General features: G+C 39.9%; 1 protein-coding gene across 7 annotated transcripts in view; it reads left to right on the top strand.

The window, feature by feature from the left end:
* Window positions 1-19,665, top strand: part of fam204a (family with sequence similarity 204 member A) — a 91,123-nt gene that overhangs the window by 15,671 nt on the left and 55,787 nt on the right. For 4 of the 7 annotated variants that reach the window (XM_063072059.1, XM_063072057.1, XM_063072056.1 and 1 more), the window contains 5 exons: window positions 2,677-2,734; window positions 3,850-3,964; window positions 9,118-9,208; window positions 14,146-14,233; window positions 14,605-14,707. In XM_063072059.1, coding sequence (XP_062928129.1) covers window positions 2,703-2,734; window positions 3,850-3,964; window positions 9,118-9,208; window positions 14,146-14,233; window positions 14,605-14,707 — 429 coding nt within the window. In that variant the 5' untranslated portion in view covers window positions 2,677-2,702. The remainder of the gene's footprint in view (window positions 1-2,676; window positions 2,735-3,849; window positions 3,965-9,117; window positions 9,209-14,145; window positions 14,234-14,604; window positions 14,708-19,665) is intronic. The other 3 variants (XM_063072062.1, XM_063072060.1, XM_063072061.1) reach the window with 1 other exon arrangement.

Here is a 19,665-nt window from a genome sequence, read left to right as displayed (position 1 = left end):
GATCATGTCCAGTGTATGGGAGCTTAAGTTTTTTTTTGTAATGGTCTTAGTAACTTATACCAGTGCGGAAATGGTTCTGATGTTATTACAGAATTGGATTGTTAGCCAGTATATTTGCTTCATTTCATATTCATTATATTCCCACCAGTCAATCATACTACAAAGCTTGACATTTCTGTTAACAAAGGATGTTAAACCACTGGCTTGTTTGAAGTCAGTAAAATTTAGCAATGTACAGAGAAAAGACAATGATCAAAAGACAATGCAAAATATTAGTGAAACCTTTAGTTCTTAAAATCCAACTTTTACAGAGTATGAACACGAGATTCTGCCCATGGTGGAAATACAGAACAATGCACACAAACTGCTGGAGGACTAAACAGTCAATGTTTCTTCCCCTCCATAGAGGATGCCAGACCTACTGAGTTTCTCCAGCATTTTGTGTCTGTTGTTTTACAAAGTAGGGATATTTTTACACCATGTCACCTGAATTGTTAATTTTGGCTTATGTGAAATCTAAGTGAAATTCTTGCATAATATAATGTTTCATTTTTGTGTGTGATGTCATGGAATTTAAAAAAAAAATCCCAATTGTTATTAGATATGAAAACCCATTTTTATTGGGCTTCTCTGGAAAAGCAGCTCGTTAGCTCCTCGCCACTGGACTCCGTGAGAGAAACCCACCTTTCTCAGGCTTTGTATGCCTAGGGTGCGTATGACTTTGGTCCTGCTAAATCCATGAGGTTGGGATGTCTCGCCCACCCAAACCCCAGTTTGTGTGATTTACTGCCCCCAGCAATCGCCCGTCAGCAAGGATCGTCTACTGCATACAATTATAAAGAAGTATATTTAAGAATGTTAACTTAAACGAAGTTATTAAAGGAAAGAGAGAAAAAAAAAAGGGTCCATTATACTTGAACAGTCAAATGTGTACTTTAGTTGGAGCTCTTCTTGAATTTGCCTGTCACTCATGTGCTGGACCCTTGGTCTGTGTGAAAGCACACACCACCTTCCGAATGTTGCTCGAAATCCATCTTGAACAAACGGGTTTCGCATGGAAGTATTGGTCCTTCCTCCTTGAAGCCATTCATCTGCACAGCACACCTTGTGCAACAGGGACAACATCCTCAGCCATCTTCCCTCCTGTCTTCTCCCAGCTCCCAACAAAAAAAGATCTCAACCAGTGTCTCTCGCAAACACTTCTCCCAATTTCACCATCCTGATTGGCTGACACCACATTCCTAAGTTGAACGATGAGGCCTCTTAGCTCAGCTCAAACCTAAGCAGGCTGAAAGCAGAACTGACTGCTCTTAAAGAACTGCTAAAATTAAATACCTAAGCATAGCAGTAAAAATCTTCACCAGTGTGTTACAGATACTTCGTAAATCAGCATCATATCAGTGAATTTTCATTCTTTGGCTCCATAAAGCATTGTCATGAATAACGTAGGCCTCAAAAATTGAAGTGAGCTTAAAGCCTGCTTTCAGTGTTATTTAAAGGACCCAGTTTTACCTGAAGCATCACCAAAGAGCCTGAAACTGAACTTAAAAAAGGCAATTGGATGATCCCGATGCTATCCCAAGCCCGGAACGATTATTAATTTCAGGTTACAGTCTATTCCCCACCCCCACCATTGTACTCCTAAGGTCCATCTCCCCAAGACCAACTCCTGCTAACTTTCTGATCATCTCCCTGATCAACCTACCTTCTTCCCATTTATCATCCCACCCAGGTCCTCTCCATTCCCACGGATTTCCATCACTCGTTTACAACCGTTAGGTTTCTCCGACTTCAGTCTATCGTATGGATTATCTTCCCAATCCACTCCCACAAGAACTCCATTCCTGAATGCATTTCTGCATCTGCACTTATGTAAGACCGCTTCTACTAAACATAATGCTTGTGTCAGAACTACAGGAGGCACACCACCCCACACATTACTGCTTTAATGTACAGTTTCAATGCATTAAAGTGTTAAAAATAATATGTCTTTTCTTCATGGTAGTTTGTTTATTCCCTTTAAGAAAGACAATTAAGTTATGATCTGGTATGTTTAAAAACTGGAAATTTGGTTATCCTGGATTTGCAGCAGAGGTTCCCAATCTTTTTTATGCCATGGACCAATACCATTAAACATGGGGTTCGTGGACCCCAGGTTGGGAACTCCTGCTGTAGAGCAACCTTGCACACATTTGTAGAGTCTTGGTACCTTTTAGGAAATGTGTCTCCTTGGTATTCAGTAGAATTTCAAAGGTCTTAATGTTGAGTTTGTTGTCATATGCACAAATGCATGTTTGCAGAGGTACAATGAAAATCTATATAACCGCATCACAGACACTTAGCAGCACATAAGTAGTGTTCACAATAAAAAACATAATTAAACAATTTTTACAAGAACACAATTAGAACATAAAAAGTCCATTTTAGTATAAGGTGGCCAAAGTGTTGTGGGACGGTTTACAAACTTTAGGACTGAATAGTAGCAGTTTTGAACCTGGTAATTTGGACTGTCAGGATTCTGTACTGGTAGTTGGGAATCTTTGATGACAGATGTTGCCTTCTTAAGGCAGCGCCTCATGTAGATTCAACGTAAATACTGTCATGTTAAAGTAATATTTTTCATTCCAAATAGTTCAGTGTGAATGTATAAGTTATAAATTTTCCCCTGTTTTCAAGGCATAAATCCACTCCCAAAAACCGCAATGGTAGATTTCACAGACCAAAAACCATTCAGGTAAGAACTCTTTAGAAATCAGAAAATTTGCACACTAAGTTACAGGTTTTTTTAATGAGCATACTATATTAAAGTAGGGTGATGGGGTGGAGATACGTTTCCAGCAAAGGAGGAGTAAGGCGCTCCTTCCCTCTGCTAGCCTGCAGATCATCCTTGGACACCTGCTTAGCTCCCCCCCCGCCCCCCCAATCAGGGTCACATGAAGCTATAGGAACAAGTGGTGGATATTTGTATGAGCGGCTGGTGCGTATCACAAGTCCTGGTTATGCAACCACTACTGCCAGGCAGAAAATCTGAAGAGTATTGATAATGGCTGGGGTCCCTTGTTTTTAAAGACACTGCCCAGAAGAAGACAATGGCAACCCACTTCTGTAGAAAAATTTGCCAAGAACAATCATGGTTATGGAATGACCATGATCGCCTATTGTACAACTCAACACATAGCAAATGAACAATATTAGGATATCTATCCTAACTATCTCAGTTTAGAATCAGTTTTCTCTTTTCAGACCCAGATTGGTTTGTCTGAAGGAGAGAAAGAAATTACTAAAGAGGACAATATGAATCAAAAAGTGTCATGAAGATGTCTGTGAAACTGTATCAGGATTTTGCTGTTCAGTCATCAAAGCAATGTTTATTTAGAGATGGATCCTAAACTTTTCTTTCAGTGGAATAAAAAAGATCTTTTGTAATGCATGTTTATCATTCTGACATAACTTAAACTTTTTTCAATAACTGTAGCCTATGTTAATGTAATGTGAATCTTTTCTGTTTCAGATCCAAAGCTGTTTGTGTAGATGTTCTAATTAAGTCAACCTTGTATTAACAGTTTTACTGGACTTCAATATTCACATTATGAAATTTGCTCATCAGTCTGCTAAATGCAACAATCTGTGGTTACCTGACATATCAAGTGAAATATTGAAAACTGCACTATAGTCCTAATGTAGTTATCAGTGTAGTTATTCAATGTTTATGTTTGTTTTCAAAAGCAAGATTTGTACATTTAAGTTTGTAAAGAATCTTTGTCTTCTACAATTTTCCTGTGAGTTGTTATTCTTCTCTCATTTCTGTGCTTCCTACTACTTTTCCTTTTTTTGTGTAACTTCTTTCAGCATGCTCCCTGAAGAGAGTGGCAGTACAAGTGAAGCAGATAGCAGTTTGAAGGAAACAAAACTTTCAGATATAACAGAAGAGTGTCCATCCGGAGTTTCTCTACATCTATGGAAAGTATGTTTTTCATTATATGGTTAAGTTAGTAATAGTCGCTTAATTTTATTTTCTTTCACTTCTTCAGTTTTGTTTTGCATTACAAACTGGCAACTATACAGTTGATTAATTTCCCCTGATGGGAAAGTCAAATGTTAATTGACTATTGAGGTATAGGAAAAACTGCAAACAATTGGTAGAGAATTTACGAATATGTCCTGCAATAATCAAGGAACAACATTATTCATCTCAGAATCGGAATGGGAATCAGAATCAGAATCAGGTTTATTATCACCAGCATGTGTTGTGAAATTTGTTAACTTAGCAGCAGCAGTTCAATGCAATACACAACATAGAAGAAGAAAAGAAAAACTAATAAAGAAATAAGTAATCAATTACAGTATACATAATTGAATAGATTAAAAATCGTGCAAAAAACAGAAATAATATATATTAAAAAGTGAGGTAGTGTTCATGGGTTCAATGTCCATTTAGGAATCGGATGGCAGAGGGGAAGAACCTGTTCCTGAATCGCTGAGTGTGTGTCTTCAGGCTTCTGTACCTCCTACCTGATGGTAACAGTGAGGAAAGGGCATGTCCTGAGTGCTGGAGGGCCATAATAATGGACACTGCCTTTCTGAGACACTGCTCCTTGAAGATGTCCTGGGTATTTTGTAGGCTAGTACCCGAGATGGAGCTGACTAAATTTACAATCCTCTGCAGCTTCTTTCAGTCTTGTTTCAGTCCTCCCCCATACCAGAGAGTGATGCAGCCTGTCAGAATGCTCTCCATGGTACATTTTGAGTATATTTGTTGACATACCAAATCTCTTCAAACTCCTAATGAAGTATAATCACTGCCTTGCCTTCTTTATAACTACATCGATACGTTGGGACCAGGTTAGATCTTCAGAGATCTTGACGCCCAGGAACTTGAAACTGCTCACTCTCTCCACTTCTAATCCCTCTATGAGGATTGGTATGTGTTCCTTCGTCTTACCCTTCCTGAAGTCCACAATCAGCTCTTTCGTCTTACTGACGTTGAGTGCCAGGTTTTGCGGCGACACCACTCCACTAATTGGCATATCTCACTCCTGTACGACCTCTCGTCTCCATCTGAGATTCTACCAACAATGGTTGTACAGGTGCACATTCCTTTATCTGAAATTCTGAAATCTAAAAAGCTCCAAAAACCAAAGTTTTTTTTCCGCCAACAGCTGACGTCACTCAGGTGTGACGTGGCAGCATTAGCAGAGGCCACCAGACTTCAGGTGTGGTTCAGCGCTCGTACTGGTTACACGTGCATTTGCTGTTTGCTGATATTTTGTGTTCACTGTTGACTTAGTGTTTAATTTCACTGTGAAAATGTCAAAAAGAGCCGCAGATACCCCTATGGGTAACAATGAGAAAAAGAGAAGGGATCTTCTCTATCAATAACGCAGAAAGTGGAGTTATTGCAGAAGCTTGATCGTGGTGTGTCTGTGCGGCGTCTTACTGAAGAAAATAGTGTCGGAACTACCACTGTATATGATTTAAATGAACAGAAAGACAACTACTGAAGTTTTATAGTGACAGTGACAGTGACGTCCTACATTTATTCCAATAAGTCATTTACCATGTGTTTGATTCAGTTTGTTTGAAGCTATATATTTTTATATTTTATTGAATGTTTTGTTGGGAATGAAATTTCTTCTTGTCATTATTCCCTAAACAATACAGTATAACAATTATTTAGATAGCGTTTACATTGTATTAGGTATTATAAGTAATCTAGAGATGAATTAAAGTATATGGAAGGATGTGCGTAGGTTTGGTGCGCTGCTGGGTCCTAAAGAGACTTGAGCATAAGTGTTTTTTTGGTATCGGGGGGGGCGGGGGCGGGCGCGGGTCTGAAATCCGAAAAATTCTGAATTCCGAAATGCAACTGGCCCCAAGCATTTTGGATAAGGGATTGTGGACCTGTATCATCAGCAAATGTATAGATGATAATTGAACTATGCCTAGCCACGCAGTCATGGGTAGAGCACGGTCATAGAGAGAGTAGAGCGTTGGGCTAAGCACGCACCCCTGAGGTGCACCATTGTTGATCATCAGCAAGGAGGAGATGTTGTCACCAATCCACAGATAGTAAAGATGCCAGCTAAACCCTTCAACACAATGGTTTTCTGTAATTACTTCTACCAAGTGACAACTCCATTGCTCACCCTAAACATGAGGTAGGAAGGGATATTTTAGTTTTTGTCAGCTTTTATTCTTGTCATTTATTAGAAAAAGTTTATGGAAATTATTTGGAATAAAGATGTCAAAAAACACAAATTATGTTAGCAGCATAAAGTTACTCTGCCATCTGACAATAATCATCAGATTTGCACACTTATATAACATAATATTGCCATTCTTGTTATCTGCTTGGGAAAAAAGGTTATGTTAAAATAGGCAGATTTGCTGTTGGTTCTGTTGCACGAGAATCAATTCAAACTATCATACACAAGTGAAGAAGGAGTAGATATTGACTAAATTGAGTTCAGTGCTGATTAAAGAAGTTCACCTTCATATGATGATCAGTTTTTCGAGATTTTAGATTACCTAACAAGTGGTAAATTTTCCGTTACATTTTTGACAGTAACTTTATATCTGACGGGGAGACTTCAAGAAGTTTTGGAAGTGAGTCACCTATCACAAAATCTGCTAGGCACATGTAGCTGCAGTATGATTGTGCTAGTTAAGTCTCTGTCCATTGGTGAGCCGCAGGATATTAAACGTCGTTGTCCTTCAGTCACGCCAGATTGAGAGGAATGGTTTTTAGAGGACTCCTTGCTGTTTATTAACTCAAACTTCAGTGTCGCCCAAGACATATTATAGGCTAACATACATTTCTTTATTATCAGCGAGGTTGAGCATTGTGAAGAGATAAGTGAAAAGTATTATATGTGATTGAGGAAAGGTTTTTAATAAACAATTGAAGATAAAATTGGCAAGAGAACATTTAAGAAAGAAATCAGGAGGCCTAAAGGAAGGTATGAGGTTGCCCTAGCAGAGAAGAAAAAGGAGAATCTAAGGGATTCTACAGATATGTTAAGAGCATATTGTGGGAAAGTTATTGGGAGATATTCCAGGGGACTGGATATATATGTATCTGGATGGACATGTATTGATTGAGGATAGTTAGCTTGGCTTTGTGCGTGGTTCATCGTGTCTATCCAATCTTATAGAGTTTTTCGAAGAAGTTACCAGGAAAGTTATTGAAGGGAAGGTAGTAGATGTTGTCTACATGGACTTTAGTAAGGCATTTGACAAAGTCCTGCTTGGGAGGCTGGTCAAGAAGGTTCAGTTTCTTGGCATTCAGGATGAGGTAATAAATTGGATTGGACATTGGCTTTGTGGGAGAACCCAGAGTGTGGTAGTAGATGGTTGCCTCTGTGACTGGAGGCCCAAGCTAGTGGAGTGCAGCAGGGATCAGTGGGGGGGTCCATTGCTGTTTGTCGTCTATATCAACGATCTGGATGATAATGTGATTAACTGGATCAGCAAGTTTGCAGATGACCCCAAGATTGGGGGTGTAATAGACAGTGAGGAAGGCTATCTTAGGTTGCAGTGGGATCTGGACCAGTTGGAAAAATGGGCTGAAAAATGGCAGATGGAATTTAATGCAGACAAGTGCAAGACATTGCACTTCGGTAGGATCAAACAGAGTAGGTCTTACACAGTGAATGATAGACCACTGAGGAATGCAGTAGTTCAAAGGGATCTAGGAATAAAGATCCATAATTTGTTGATAGATCTACTATCTATCACAGTTAGAAAGTGTTGTAAAGAATGCTTTTGGCACATTGGCCTTTTCTCCTTGGAGCGACAGAGGATGAGAAGTGAACTGATAGATGTATATAAAATGATGAGAGCCATTGAAAATGTGGATAGCCAGAGGCTTTTCCCCATGTGTGAAATGGCTAACACGAGGGGATATAGTTTTAAGGTGCTTGGAAGTAGGAACAAGGAGGATGTCAGAGGTAAGTTTTTCATACAGGGAGTGGTGGGTGCATGGAATGCACTGCCAGTGATGGTGGTAGAGGCGGATACAATAGGATCTGTTAAGGGACTCTTAGATAGGTACATGGAGCTTAGAGCAATAGAGGGCAGTAAGGTAATTCTAGGCAGTTTCTGTAGTATATAACATGATCAGCGCAACATTGTGGGCCGAAGGGCCTGTAATGTGCTGTAGATTTCTATGTTTCTATGAATCACTGTATTGAGTACAGGAGACGAGATGTGATGGTGAAGTTGTATAAGACATTGGTGAGGCATAACTTGGAGTAATGTTGCAGTTTTGGTCACCTGCCTATAGGACAGATGTAAGTAGGGTTGAAAGTGTACAGAGAAAATTTACAAGGATGTTGCCAGGTCTGCAGGACCTTAATTATAAGGAAAGATTGAATATTCGGATTTTATTTCTTGGAACATAGAAGATTGAGAGGAGATTTGATAGATGTATACAGAATTGTGAGAGGTATAGATAGGGTAAATGGAAGCAGGCTTTTTCCACTGAGGTTGGGTGGGACTACAACAGAGGCCATGGGCTAAAGGTGAATGGTGAAAAGTTTAAGGGAAACATGAGGGGACATTTCTTCACTCAGAGGGTTGCGAGAATGTGGAATGGGCATATAAGCTCAAGTGGTGCATATAAGCTCAATTTCATTGTTTAAGAGAAGTTTGGATAGGTACATGGATGGTAGAGATAAGGAAGGCTAGGGCCCTGGTGCAGGTCATTGGGAGCAGCCAGTTTAATGGACATGGTCATTTTCTATAGTGCTTTCAGTATATAGAAGTATTCCATTGACTCACTGACTTGAATTTATCACAGAGTGGCCCAGGCACATACTATCAGAGACATTTCCTTCCATATCACTTCCCTCACCTTTGCAACTTACAATACCTTGTTCCTTCTGTGTGTCAGATCTGACAAAGGATCTTTGATCTGAAGCATTAACTCTCTTTCTCTTTCCAGATGCTGCCTCTTTGCAAACTGTTCCCAGAATAATGTTCTTACCTCCATCATGAATAATTGTCTGATTTGTGAAATACTATCCATTCATTCACATCTGTGAATTAAATTGCAGCATGCACAATAATGATCTGTTGAAGTTCTTTTGTTATTTTAATCCTGTTTTGTTTTCTCAGAAATTTCAGGAATTGAAAGAAAAAAGGAGTGCTGTAGCTCAGCTCTCATTAAAAAAGAGGGTGAGACGAAAACGAAAAGCTTCTGCTGCAGGTATGACTTATTGAGAAATTATTTACTTCATTCAATTATTAACGAAAATTGGTAGCAGCAAATTGTGTACCAATGTCATGTAGAATCACAATTCACAAAATAATGTCAATTAAGTAATAATCCATGCTGAGATCCACCGACACATTTCATGCATGTTTCCATACATGTGATAACTTAACTGAATCTGAGTCTGAGATACTTCATATTTATTAGTTTTTCTAATCTATCCGAACTTATCTAAAACTGTTTAGTACGTTTTTCTATAAGTTGCTCTATAGCGCTCCAGCCTGTGGTAAAACTGCCCAGCGGATTATCGGCACCCAGTTGCCCACCATTGAGAACATCTACCATAAACGCTGCCTGAGCAGGGCGAAAAGCATTATCAAGGATGCACCTCACCCTAACCATGGACTTTTTACTGTCCTCCCATCCAGTAGGCACTACAGGAGCCTCCGCTCCCGCACCCGCAAGCACAGGAAGAGCTTCTTCCCTGAGGTTGTAACCCTGCTGAACCTCACATCACAGCACTAAGCAGTATTGCACCCATATTGTACTGTCTCAGTACTTTTATATTTGTGTGCTGTAGCAGTTAGTTTTTATTCGCAGTTATTTTGTAAGTAACGCTATTCTTCACATTTCTGGTCAGATGCTAACTGCATTTGATTGGCTTTGTATCTGTACTCGGCACAATGACAATAAAGTTGAATCTAATCTAATATAGTACATATCTCTAATCCAGGGGTTTCCAACTTTTTTTATGTTGTGGACCAATGCCATTAAGCAAGGGGTTTGCTGGCCCTGGTTTGGGAACCCCTTCTTGAACCTGTACAGGCCCAGTGTTTCTCTCATTCACCTTGAGTGAGTCTCATCACTATGGATTACTTAGGAAACAGATCTGAGGTGAAACTACAGTGCTTTACGTAGTAAAGTGTTGCTATAATCACGCTGCCTCAGGAAAAAAGTACTACTTATTTTTCATTTTACTTTCGTTAATGACTGGGATTGAGCCTGTTACTGCTCTTTCCTACTTATTAATATGTGGATGTGTTTTAAAACAGATGTCCAAATTTATAAAAAGAATAAAAACAAGCAACAGAAGAATGTCAACCGTATGTCCCTTAGCTGCTGCTTGTTTGCTTAATAAGGCTGTGGCTAAATGATTACTGTCCTGTTTCCCATTTCCCTCGATCCTCTCAGCATTCAAAACTATGTTGATCACAGCTTTGAATATATTGATTGACTGAGCACTTCCAATCCTCTGAGTAGAAAATTCCAAAGATTTTCAAAATCTTTGATGCAAAATTTCTCTTCACCTCAATTCCAAATAATCAACTCCTTATTCTGAAATGCTTCATCTTAGTTTTTATTCTCCAGCCACAGAACTTCTCAGAATCTTGCACATCTCAGTAAGAAAGCTTCTTATTCCAAATGCTGTGGGGTAAAAACTAATTCGTCTCAGTTACTAAACATTATGGTACATCCCATCATAGAGCTCAGTCTGGTAAAGATATTTCACATTGAGTCTTATCTGCAGATTCCAAACCTACAGTTATGGCAGGATCAACTCTTCACCAACCCCCATCTCAAGATTTTACCACTCACCCATACACTATGGACAACGTACCACAGTAAATTAACCCATCAACCTCTACGTCTTTGGGATGTATGAAGAAATCAGAGCACCTAGGCAGAAACAGAAACAGTCTGTCTACTGCCCTTGCAGTGTGTTGTGTACAAAGCTAGGCAGGGAGTTAAACACCTACTCAAAAATCACCCAAGCTAGAAACTTTCTTCGGGATTTTTAATGAGAAAACTTTGTAAAACTAGTTAAGTAAAACGTATTAGATCCAATTTTTAATCTCTCCTTCTCCCAGTGTAGAGTGCCCCCCGCTTAAAAACATCCACCATTGTTTCAGTACCTAAAAAGACCAAGGTAACATGTCTGAACGATTGGCGTCCTGTCACACTCACCTCAATAATAAGCAAACGCTTTGAGAGGTTGGTCGAGTTAAACACCTACTCAAAAATCACCCAAGCTAGAAACTTTCTTCGGGATTTTTAATGAGAAAACTTTGTAAAACTAGTTAAGTAAAACGTATTAGATTCAATTTTTAATCTCTCCTTCTCCCAGTGTAGAGTGCCCCCCGCTTAAAAACATCCACCATTGTTTCAGTACCTAAAAAGACCAAGGTAACATGTCTGAACGATTGGCGTCCTGTCACACTCACCTCAATAATAAGCAAACGCTTTGAGAGGTTGGTCAAGGACTACATCTGCAGCATGCTACCACCCACACTGGACCCCGTACAATTCGCTTACTGGCACAACCAATCAACAGATGACAGCATAGCTCTACACACCGTCCTTACACATCTGGGAAAGAGGGATGCTTATGTGAGGATGCTGTTCTTGGACGAGAGTTCAGTAATCAACACCATAATTCCCTCCAGACTTGACAAGAAGCTCAGAGACCTCGACTTCACCCTGCCTTGTGTAGCTGGATCCTGGACTTCCTGTCAGATCGCCGGCAGATGGTAAGAGTGAGCTCCCTCACCTCTCACCTCTGCCCTCTGACCCTCAACACAGGTGCCCCTGAGGGCTGTATACTAAGTCCTCTCCTTTACTCCCTGTATACCCATGACTGTGTCGCTACCCAAAGCTCCAATCTGCTAATTAAATTTGCTGACAACACTACACTGATTGGCCTAATCTCAAATAATACTGAGGCAGCCTACAGAGAAGAAGTCATCACCCTGATTCAGTGGTGTCAACCTCTCCCTCAAAGTCGCAAAAACAATGGAGCTGGTTGTGTAGAACAAGAGGAATGGAAACAGGCTAACCCCTGCATAAACATTGCCGAGGATTTCATGTGGTCTGTACATACTGGCTGTGTGGTGAAAAAGGCATAACAGCACCTCTTTCACCTCAGATGGTTGGTGTAGGCCCCCAAATCCTAAGAACTTTCTATAGAGACACAATTGAGAGCATCCTGACTGACTGCATCACTGCCTGGTGCGGAAACTGTACTTCCCTCAATCGCAGGACTGTGCAGAGAGTGGTGCGGACAGCCCAGCACATCTGTAGATGTGAACTTCCCGCTATTCAGGATATTTACAAAGACAGGTGTGTAAAAAGGGCCCGAACAGTCATTGGGGATCCGCGTCACCCCAACCACAAACTGTTCCACCTACTACCATCTGGGAAACAGTACCGCAGCATAAAAGCCAGGACCAACAGTCTCCGAGACGGCTTCTTCCACCAGGCCATTAGACTCCTTAATTCCTGCTGATGCTACTGTATTTTTATGTTATATCTACTATCCTGTTTATATAGTATTTATTATAAATTAGTATAAATTGCACATTGTACATTTAGACAGAGACGTAACATAAAGATTTTTACTCCTCATGTATAAAGGATGTGAATAATAAAGTCCATTTTAATTCTAATACAGAATCATTGTGTGGCTGAGTATACTAATATTATCAATTATTCTCATGATGAGTGTTAAACAGGGTAATGCATACATGCAACATTCTGTAGCTATGGTGTGGATGAGAGTGAACTTGGAGCACAACGATAGCTTAATAGTGATAAATGATAAACATAATACTTCCTTCAAAGTATATCTACTTTGTGTTTACCAATGTTAAGAAGCTCAAGACTCAGATATTGATGTTTCAGGGCAAATAAAGATTGGATGGAAATGAATGTGTTTGCTCCAAGTTGAAATCCAAATTAAACCATGTAGGAAATAATGTAAAAAGAACAGTTTACAAACAGGCAGTGATGACTGTACAAAACAAATTGTGTACAAAATGAGCAGCACCTCCAGAGGCAGAACATTCTCACCTTGTCTCCTTCCCCTCCAGGGTCATGGGACCATTCACCGATACCCTCCCTAACGGGATGAGCTGGGGTTTGGGAACAAGGTGCCTTGCAGGTGGTATGGTGCACAGCAACTCTGGGAGATCGTGAAATCTTTTACTAGAGCATAATACTCAACATAGGAATGGGAGAGCGATTTTTTTTTTGCTTCTGCCAATTTGAGTTGTAAAATTTATTCATAATCTTTGAAGAGGAAAGCTTATTCTTACTGAGGAATGACAGGGGAACGTGCCTTCATTGAAGTTAAAAGCAAAAGATTGGCAGAGCTGTTGTTTGTGTGAGTACAGCGCTACAAGGACTCGATGGTTCCAGTAGCCTCCTGCAAACTTAAGAGTGTAAGACTTGGGGGGGGGCCAGGCTGAAGCTGCTGTACATTCCTCAAGAGCAATTCAGTCAGCATGATCAGTTTGGGCCAAGGGGCTTGTTTCTGTGTTATTTAACTCTTATTTCTGTATGACTTAGAAACATAGAAAACCTACAGCACAATACAGGCCCTTTGGCCCACAATACTATGCCAAACATGTACTTTAGAAATTACCTAGGGTTACTCAAGCCCTCTATTTTTCTAAGCTCCATGTACCTATCCAGGAGTCTCCTTAAAGACCCTATTGTATCCACCTCCACCACAGTCGCCGGCAGCCCATTCCACACACTCACCACTCTCCGCATAAAAAAAACTTACCCGATATCCAAGCACCTTAAAAAAGTCACTTATTGACTGCCCACCACCAATACCACTGAAGGATATTCATGATATAGATTGATAAAATAATTGATAACAATATACAGAACCTTAGAAGGAGATTTTGTACGTAACAATAAGTCTTTCATTTCTGTATCTTAGAACTTTAATTCTCTGAAGGTAATAATAATTGAAGGATTTCACAAGTCAATAATTCAAAATAGATAATACTCCATATCATTCTTTCTGGACATCATTTGTCCTCAATCCTTTGTAAGCTAATGGAAAAAATTATGTCAGTATTAGAAATGTTTTTGGATCATCATATTTAATGGATTTGTATATAATCAAAATTATACTTGTGCAGAAGGCCTGATAAATGTGGGAAGGAATAATGAGGAGACTTCCATCGGAGTGCAGAACTCCATGCAGGAGCAGAAAACTGAGACTGAAAGGTATTTCAGTGGAATTAATGTACAGACTTTATTAGTTTTCTCACAGTTGTGGAATGATATTGTATTTTTTAAAATTGTTAAACCAATTTAATAAGAATATTTCAACAATACTTCTAAAATGAGCTTAAATTAGTTCTTCCTGAATATAATTCAGTCAATAAAATTCTCAATAGTTATGCAGAATGCTTAGTTAATGCGTATCACTTTGAAATTTGTTTTCCACATAACACTCCTGTAGAAAATAATGATGATATCAAGAGAGTGATAGGCATTATTATATAAGATGGTAATAATTTGATTATTGGAAGTTTTACTTTTTCAAATTGTAATTAATTTTATGCTGGTCATGTTAATATTGCCCTTGATTTTAGCAGCGAGCTGGCCCTGAGGAAGGCCCACTGGGGTGAACTAAGGCAATATTTTGGAGCAAATGATAGATTTAAGTCTCCTGCATGCAACACATCTTGTTCAAAGGTAATAATGTTCCCTAATTTTATTGTATGCAACTTTGATCTTCATAAGACAGGCCTTACTAAAGATGAAACGAAGTCTGAAGTGCTTGATAAATAACCTTGTGCAGCATTATCAACAGAGCTAGCAAGAAAGAATTAGAAGCGGTGACTGAATACTTGGTCAAAGAAATAGTCTTGAGTGGTAAACACTTAGGATGGAAGTGACAAAATGTAGAACTGAGGTGACTGTGATTTTAGCGTCATATATGATTCCAGGGTAAGTTTCAACTCAGCATCAATTCCAACATTAAGGTTGCCTTTTTTCCAGCTTTCTAACATCATATCAATATGGATTATGTCAACTTATCTGCTGCTTGATCTCTCATCCTTATCATTGTTACCTCCAGACTAAACTACTGTAATACAGCACTGAGCCATCGTGGACTGTCTCTGAACTTAAGCTCTTCTAAAGCATCCTGCCTTGTGCCTTACCATTTATTCAGCCCTGTGCTTATTAATCTACTTTGATCACTGATTAAGCAACATTATGATTTGAAAATCTATTCTTATTTTCATATTTGTCATTGGCACACTCACCATGAGACCATAAGAGACGTAGGAACAGATTAAGCTATTTGGCCCATTGAGTTTGCTGCACTATTATATCACAGCTGATTATTATCTCCCTCAACCCCATTCTCCTACCTTCTCACCGTAACCTTTGAAACCCTTACTAATCATGGACCTATCTACCTCTGCTTTAAATATACCCAATGACTTGATTAGTAAGGGCATGAAAGGTTAGGGGAGAAGGCAGGAGATTGGGGCTGAGAGAGAAATGGATCAGCCATGATGAAATGCTGGAGCAGACTTGATGGGCCAAATGGCCTAATTCTGCTCCTATGGCTTATGATCTTATGACTTGACCTCCACAGCTTTCTGTGGCAATGAATTCCAGGTGCACCACCCTCTTACTCTCTTATTGCAATTGTGTCTGACATGTAACACTGTGAAGATCTTCCCTTTTATTCATCCCTGATTATAAATGTTTCAATGCAGTGGGGTTTGCCTTCCCTACTCTGAAATTTCCTCCTGGAACTTCCCTCCCTTAACCATTTCTGTTTTCTCCCTTTGGCTTGCTCCTCATAAACTATTATTTAAGTGATGTTTTCTAAACTATCTTCTGTGATTCATTGCAAATTCCATTTGATAATTTCCTGTAAAACATTATGGAACTTTATAATATTCCACACACAAGTGCACCTTGCTGTTACTGATTGTTAGGCAGGAAGGATTTATGGAGAGTGGAGAATGGAACCTCAACAACAGGTGGAAAAAGTCCTGCCCTCACACTTTGTCATCTGCTAAACTGTCAACTTCCTTGAATGCTATTAAACAGCATTTCTGAGTAAAATCATTTAAAACCTAACAAAAATGACTCAGAAATTTTGCTGGTATTTCTGAGAAGAAATCCTGATAGTTCAATTTCAAATTACCTACAATTCCTAACAAGTACTGGCTGAATAAATATTCAACATGTGTTCCAGTCACACTTAATTTTACAAACCTTCCCATTTTAAAATTGTTCACATCAAGGTTTTTGCTCTTTAAAAAAAGCAAATCTAACTGATTGCATTACCATCTGGTGTGGAGGGGAAATGCATAGTATGAGGAAAAGCTGCAGGAAGTTGTTAAACTCATCCAGTCCTATCAAGGGCACTAGTCTCCCCAACATTGCGAACAGCTTCAAAAGTCAATGCCTCAAAGAGGCAGCATCCATCATCAAGGACCCCCATATTTGCCCAGCACAAACCTCTTAAAACAGAAGGGAAGGCAAATCATCTTTGATGCCAGGGACTTTCTCACAAAGATAATGGGTTATGATCTTATGTTCTGGTAATATTCATCTCCTTCCCTTCTCTATTTTTTCCATTCCCATAAAGGCTTCCCCTACCCTCTTACCTTTTCTCTTATCCTACCTGCCTATCACCTCACTTTGGTGACCCTCTACCTTTCTTTCCTCCTATGATCCACTTTCTTATCAAATACCATCTTCTTAAGCCCTTTAACTTTCTGCCTCCTGGCTTTTCACTTCATCCCCCCTCCCCCATTCATCTATCTTCCCCCACCCCACCTGCCAGCTTGCCCTCCGTTTCCTCTCCCCACTTCCCTCCTCTTCTAACTATTTCTCCTTCCTTTCCGGTCCAGATGAAAGGTTCTGACCCAAGATGTCAGCTGTTTATTCCTCTTCGTAGCTGCTGCCTGACCTGCTGAGTTCCTCCAGCATTTATTGTGTATTACCCTGGATTAACAGCATCTGCTGAATTTCTTGTGTTTATGAATATGACCATTATTTATACCAGTAAAGTTCTACTTTATTTAACCATTTAGCAAGTTGTAAAACAGGGTTTTTGGCTTTTGGGGACTGTTTATTCTCCCTGATAAATTTCTATGCTTCATTTTCAGAATCCATTTGGACAATAGCCATGTTCAGTCTGTTTTTTTTTTTACCAACATTTAATTTTTAAATGTTTATAATCCACAGTAAGATAAAGATCACTTTTCTATTTTATAGTGCAAAATGAGATGAAGGACAAATCAAATTTATAATCTCTTTCCCAAATGTATTTGGCAAGTCATGAATTCGAGCCAGGGAATGGTACTTCCTTCATTATCATTGCTTTAACAATATCCACTTTATTAGGTACACCTGCACACCTGTTTTTAATGCAAATATCTAATCTGCTGATCATGTGGCAGCAAATCAATGCACAAAAGCATGCAGAATTGGTGCAATAATAACAAGGTTGTCGTGATTTTAATTTCTCCAATATTGATTGGCATCTCCCTAGAGCAAGGGGTTTAGATGGGGTGGAGTTTTTTAGGTGTGTTCCAGAAGGTTTTCTGACACAGTATGTAGGTAAACCTACAAGAGAAGAGGCTATACTTGATCTGATATTGGGAAATGAACCTGGTCAGGTGTCAGGTCTGTCAGTGAGAGAGCATTTTGGAGATAGTGATAACAATTCTGTCTCCTTTACCATACATTGGAGAGGAATAGGAGCAGACAAGTCAGAAAAATGTTTAATTGAAGTAAAGGGAAATATGAAGCTATCAGGCAGGAACTTGGAAGCATAAATTGGGTGCAGATGTTCTCAAGGAAATATACAGCAGAAATGTGGCAAATGTTCAGGAGATATTTGCGTGGCGTTCTGCATAGATACACTCCAATGAGACAGGGAAAGGATGGTAGGGTACAGGAACAATGGTGTACAAAAGCTGCAGTAAATCTAGTCAAGAAGAAAAGAAAAGCTTACGAAAGGTTCAAAAAGCTAGGTAATGTTAGAGATCTAAAAGATTATAAGGCTATCAGGCAGGTGCTTAAGAATGAAATTTAGGAGAGCCAGAAGAGGCCATGAGAAGGCCTTGATGAGCAGGATTAAGGAAAACCCCAAGGCATTCTACGAGTATGTGAAGAGCAAGAAGATAAGACATAAGAGAATAGGACCAATCAAGTGTGACAGTGGAAAAGTGTGTATGGAATGGGGGGAGGTAGCAGAAGTACTTAATAAATACTTTGCTTCAGTATTCACTACAGAAAAGGACCTTGGTGATTGTAGGGATGGCTTACAGCGGACTGAAAAGCTGGAGCATATAGACATTAAGAAAGAGGATGTGCTGGAGCTTTTGGAAAGCATCAAGTTGGATAAATCACTGGGACTATTTGAGATGTACCCCAAGCTACTGTGGGAGGCTGAGCCTCTGGCAATGATCTTCACATCATCAATCGGGGTGGGAGAAGTTCTGGAGGATTGGAGGGTTGCAGATGTTGTGCCCTTATTCAAGAAAGGGAGTAGAGATTGCCCAGGAAATTATTGACCATTGAGTCTTACTTCAGTGGGTTGATGGAGAAGATCCTGAGAGGCAGGATTTATGAACATTTGGAGAGGCATAATATGATTAGGAATAGTCAGCATGGCTTTGTCAAAGGCAGGTCATGCCTTATGAGCCTGATAGAAATTTTTGAGGATGTGACTAAATGCATTGATGAAGGTAGAACAGTAGATGCTGATAAGGTACCCCATGCAAGGTTTATTGAGAAAGTAAGGAGGCAAGGGATCCAAGGGGGCCTTGCTTTGTGGATCCAGAACTGGCTTTCATACAGAAGTGGTTGTAGATGGGTCATATTCTGCATCGAGGTCAGTGACCAGTGGTGTGCCTCAGGGTTCTGTTCTGGGACCTCTTTCTCTACATGACTTATGTAAATGACCTGAATGTGGAAGTGGAGGGATGGGTTAGTAAATTTGCTCATGACACAAAGGTTGGGGGTGTTGTGGATAGTGTGGAGGGCTGTCAAAGGATACTGTGACACATTGGTAGGATGCAAAACTGGGCTGAGAAGTGGCAGATGGAGTTCAACCCAGATAAATGTGAGATGGTTCATTTTGGTAGGTCAGATATGATGGCAGAATATAGAATTAATGGTAAGACTCTTGGCAGTGTGGAGGATCAGAGGGATCTTGGGGTCCGAGTCCAGAGGACGCTCAAAGCTGCTGTGCAGGTTGACTGTGTGTTTAAGAAGACATACGGTGTATTGGCCTTCATTAGCTATGGGACTGAGTTTAAGAGCCGAGAGGTTTTGTTGCAGCTACATTGGACCCTGGTCAGACCCCACTTGGAGTACTGTGCTCAGTTCTGGTCACCTCACTACAAGAAGGATTTGGAAACTATAGAAAGGGTGCAGAGGAGATTTACAAGGATGTTTCCTGGATTGGGGAGCATGCCTTATGAGAACAGGTTGAGTGAACTTGGCTTTTTCTCCTTGGAGCAACAGAGGATGAGAGGTGATCTGATAGAGGTGTATAAAATGATGAGAGGCATTAATTGTGTGGATAGTCAGAGGCTTTTTCCCGGGGCTGAAATGGCTAACACCAGAGGACACAGTTTTAAGATGCTTGGAAGTAGGTACAGAGGAGATGT

The sequence above is a fragment of the Mobula hypostoma genome, chromosome 19, assembly GCF_963921235.1.
Source record: "Mobula hypostoma chromosome 19, sMobHyp1.1, whole genome shotgun sequence".
In the NCBI taxonomy this organism is placed as follows: domain Eukaryota; kingdom Metazoa; phylum Chordata; class Chondrichthyes; order Myliobatiformes; family Myliobatidae; genus Mobula; species Mobula hypostoma.
Note: the sequence above shows the minus strand (reverse complement) of the source record. Positions and strands in the feature narration are given on the sequence as shown.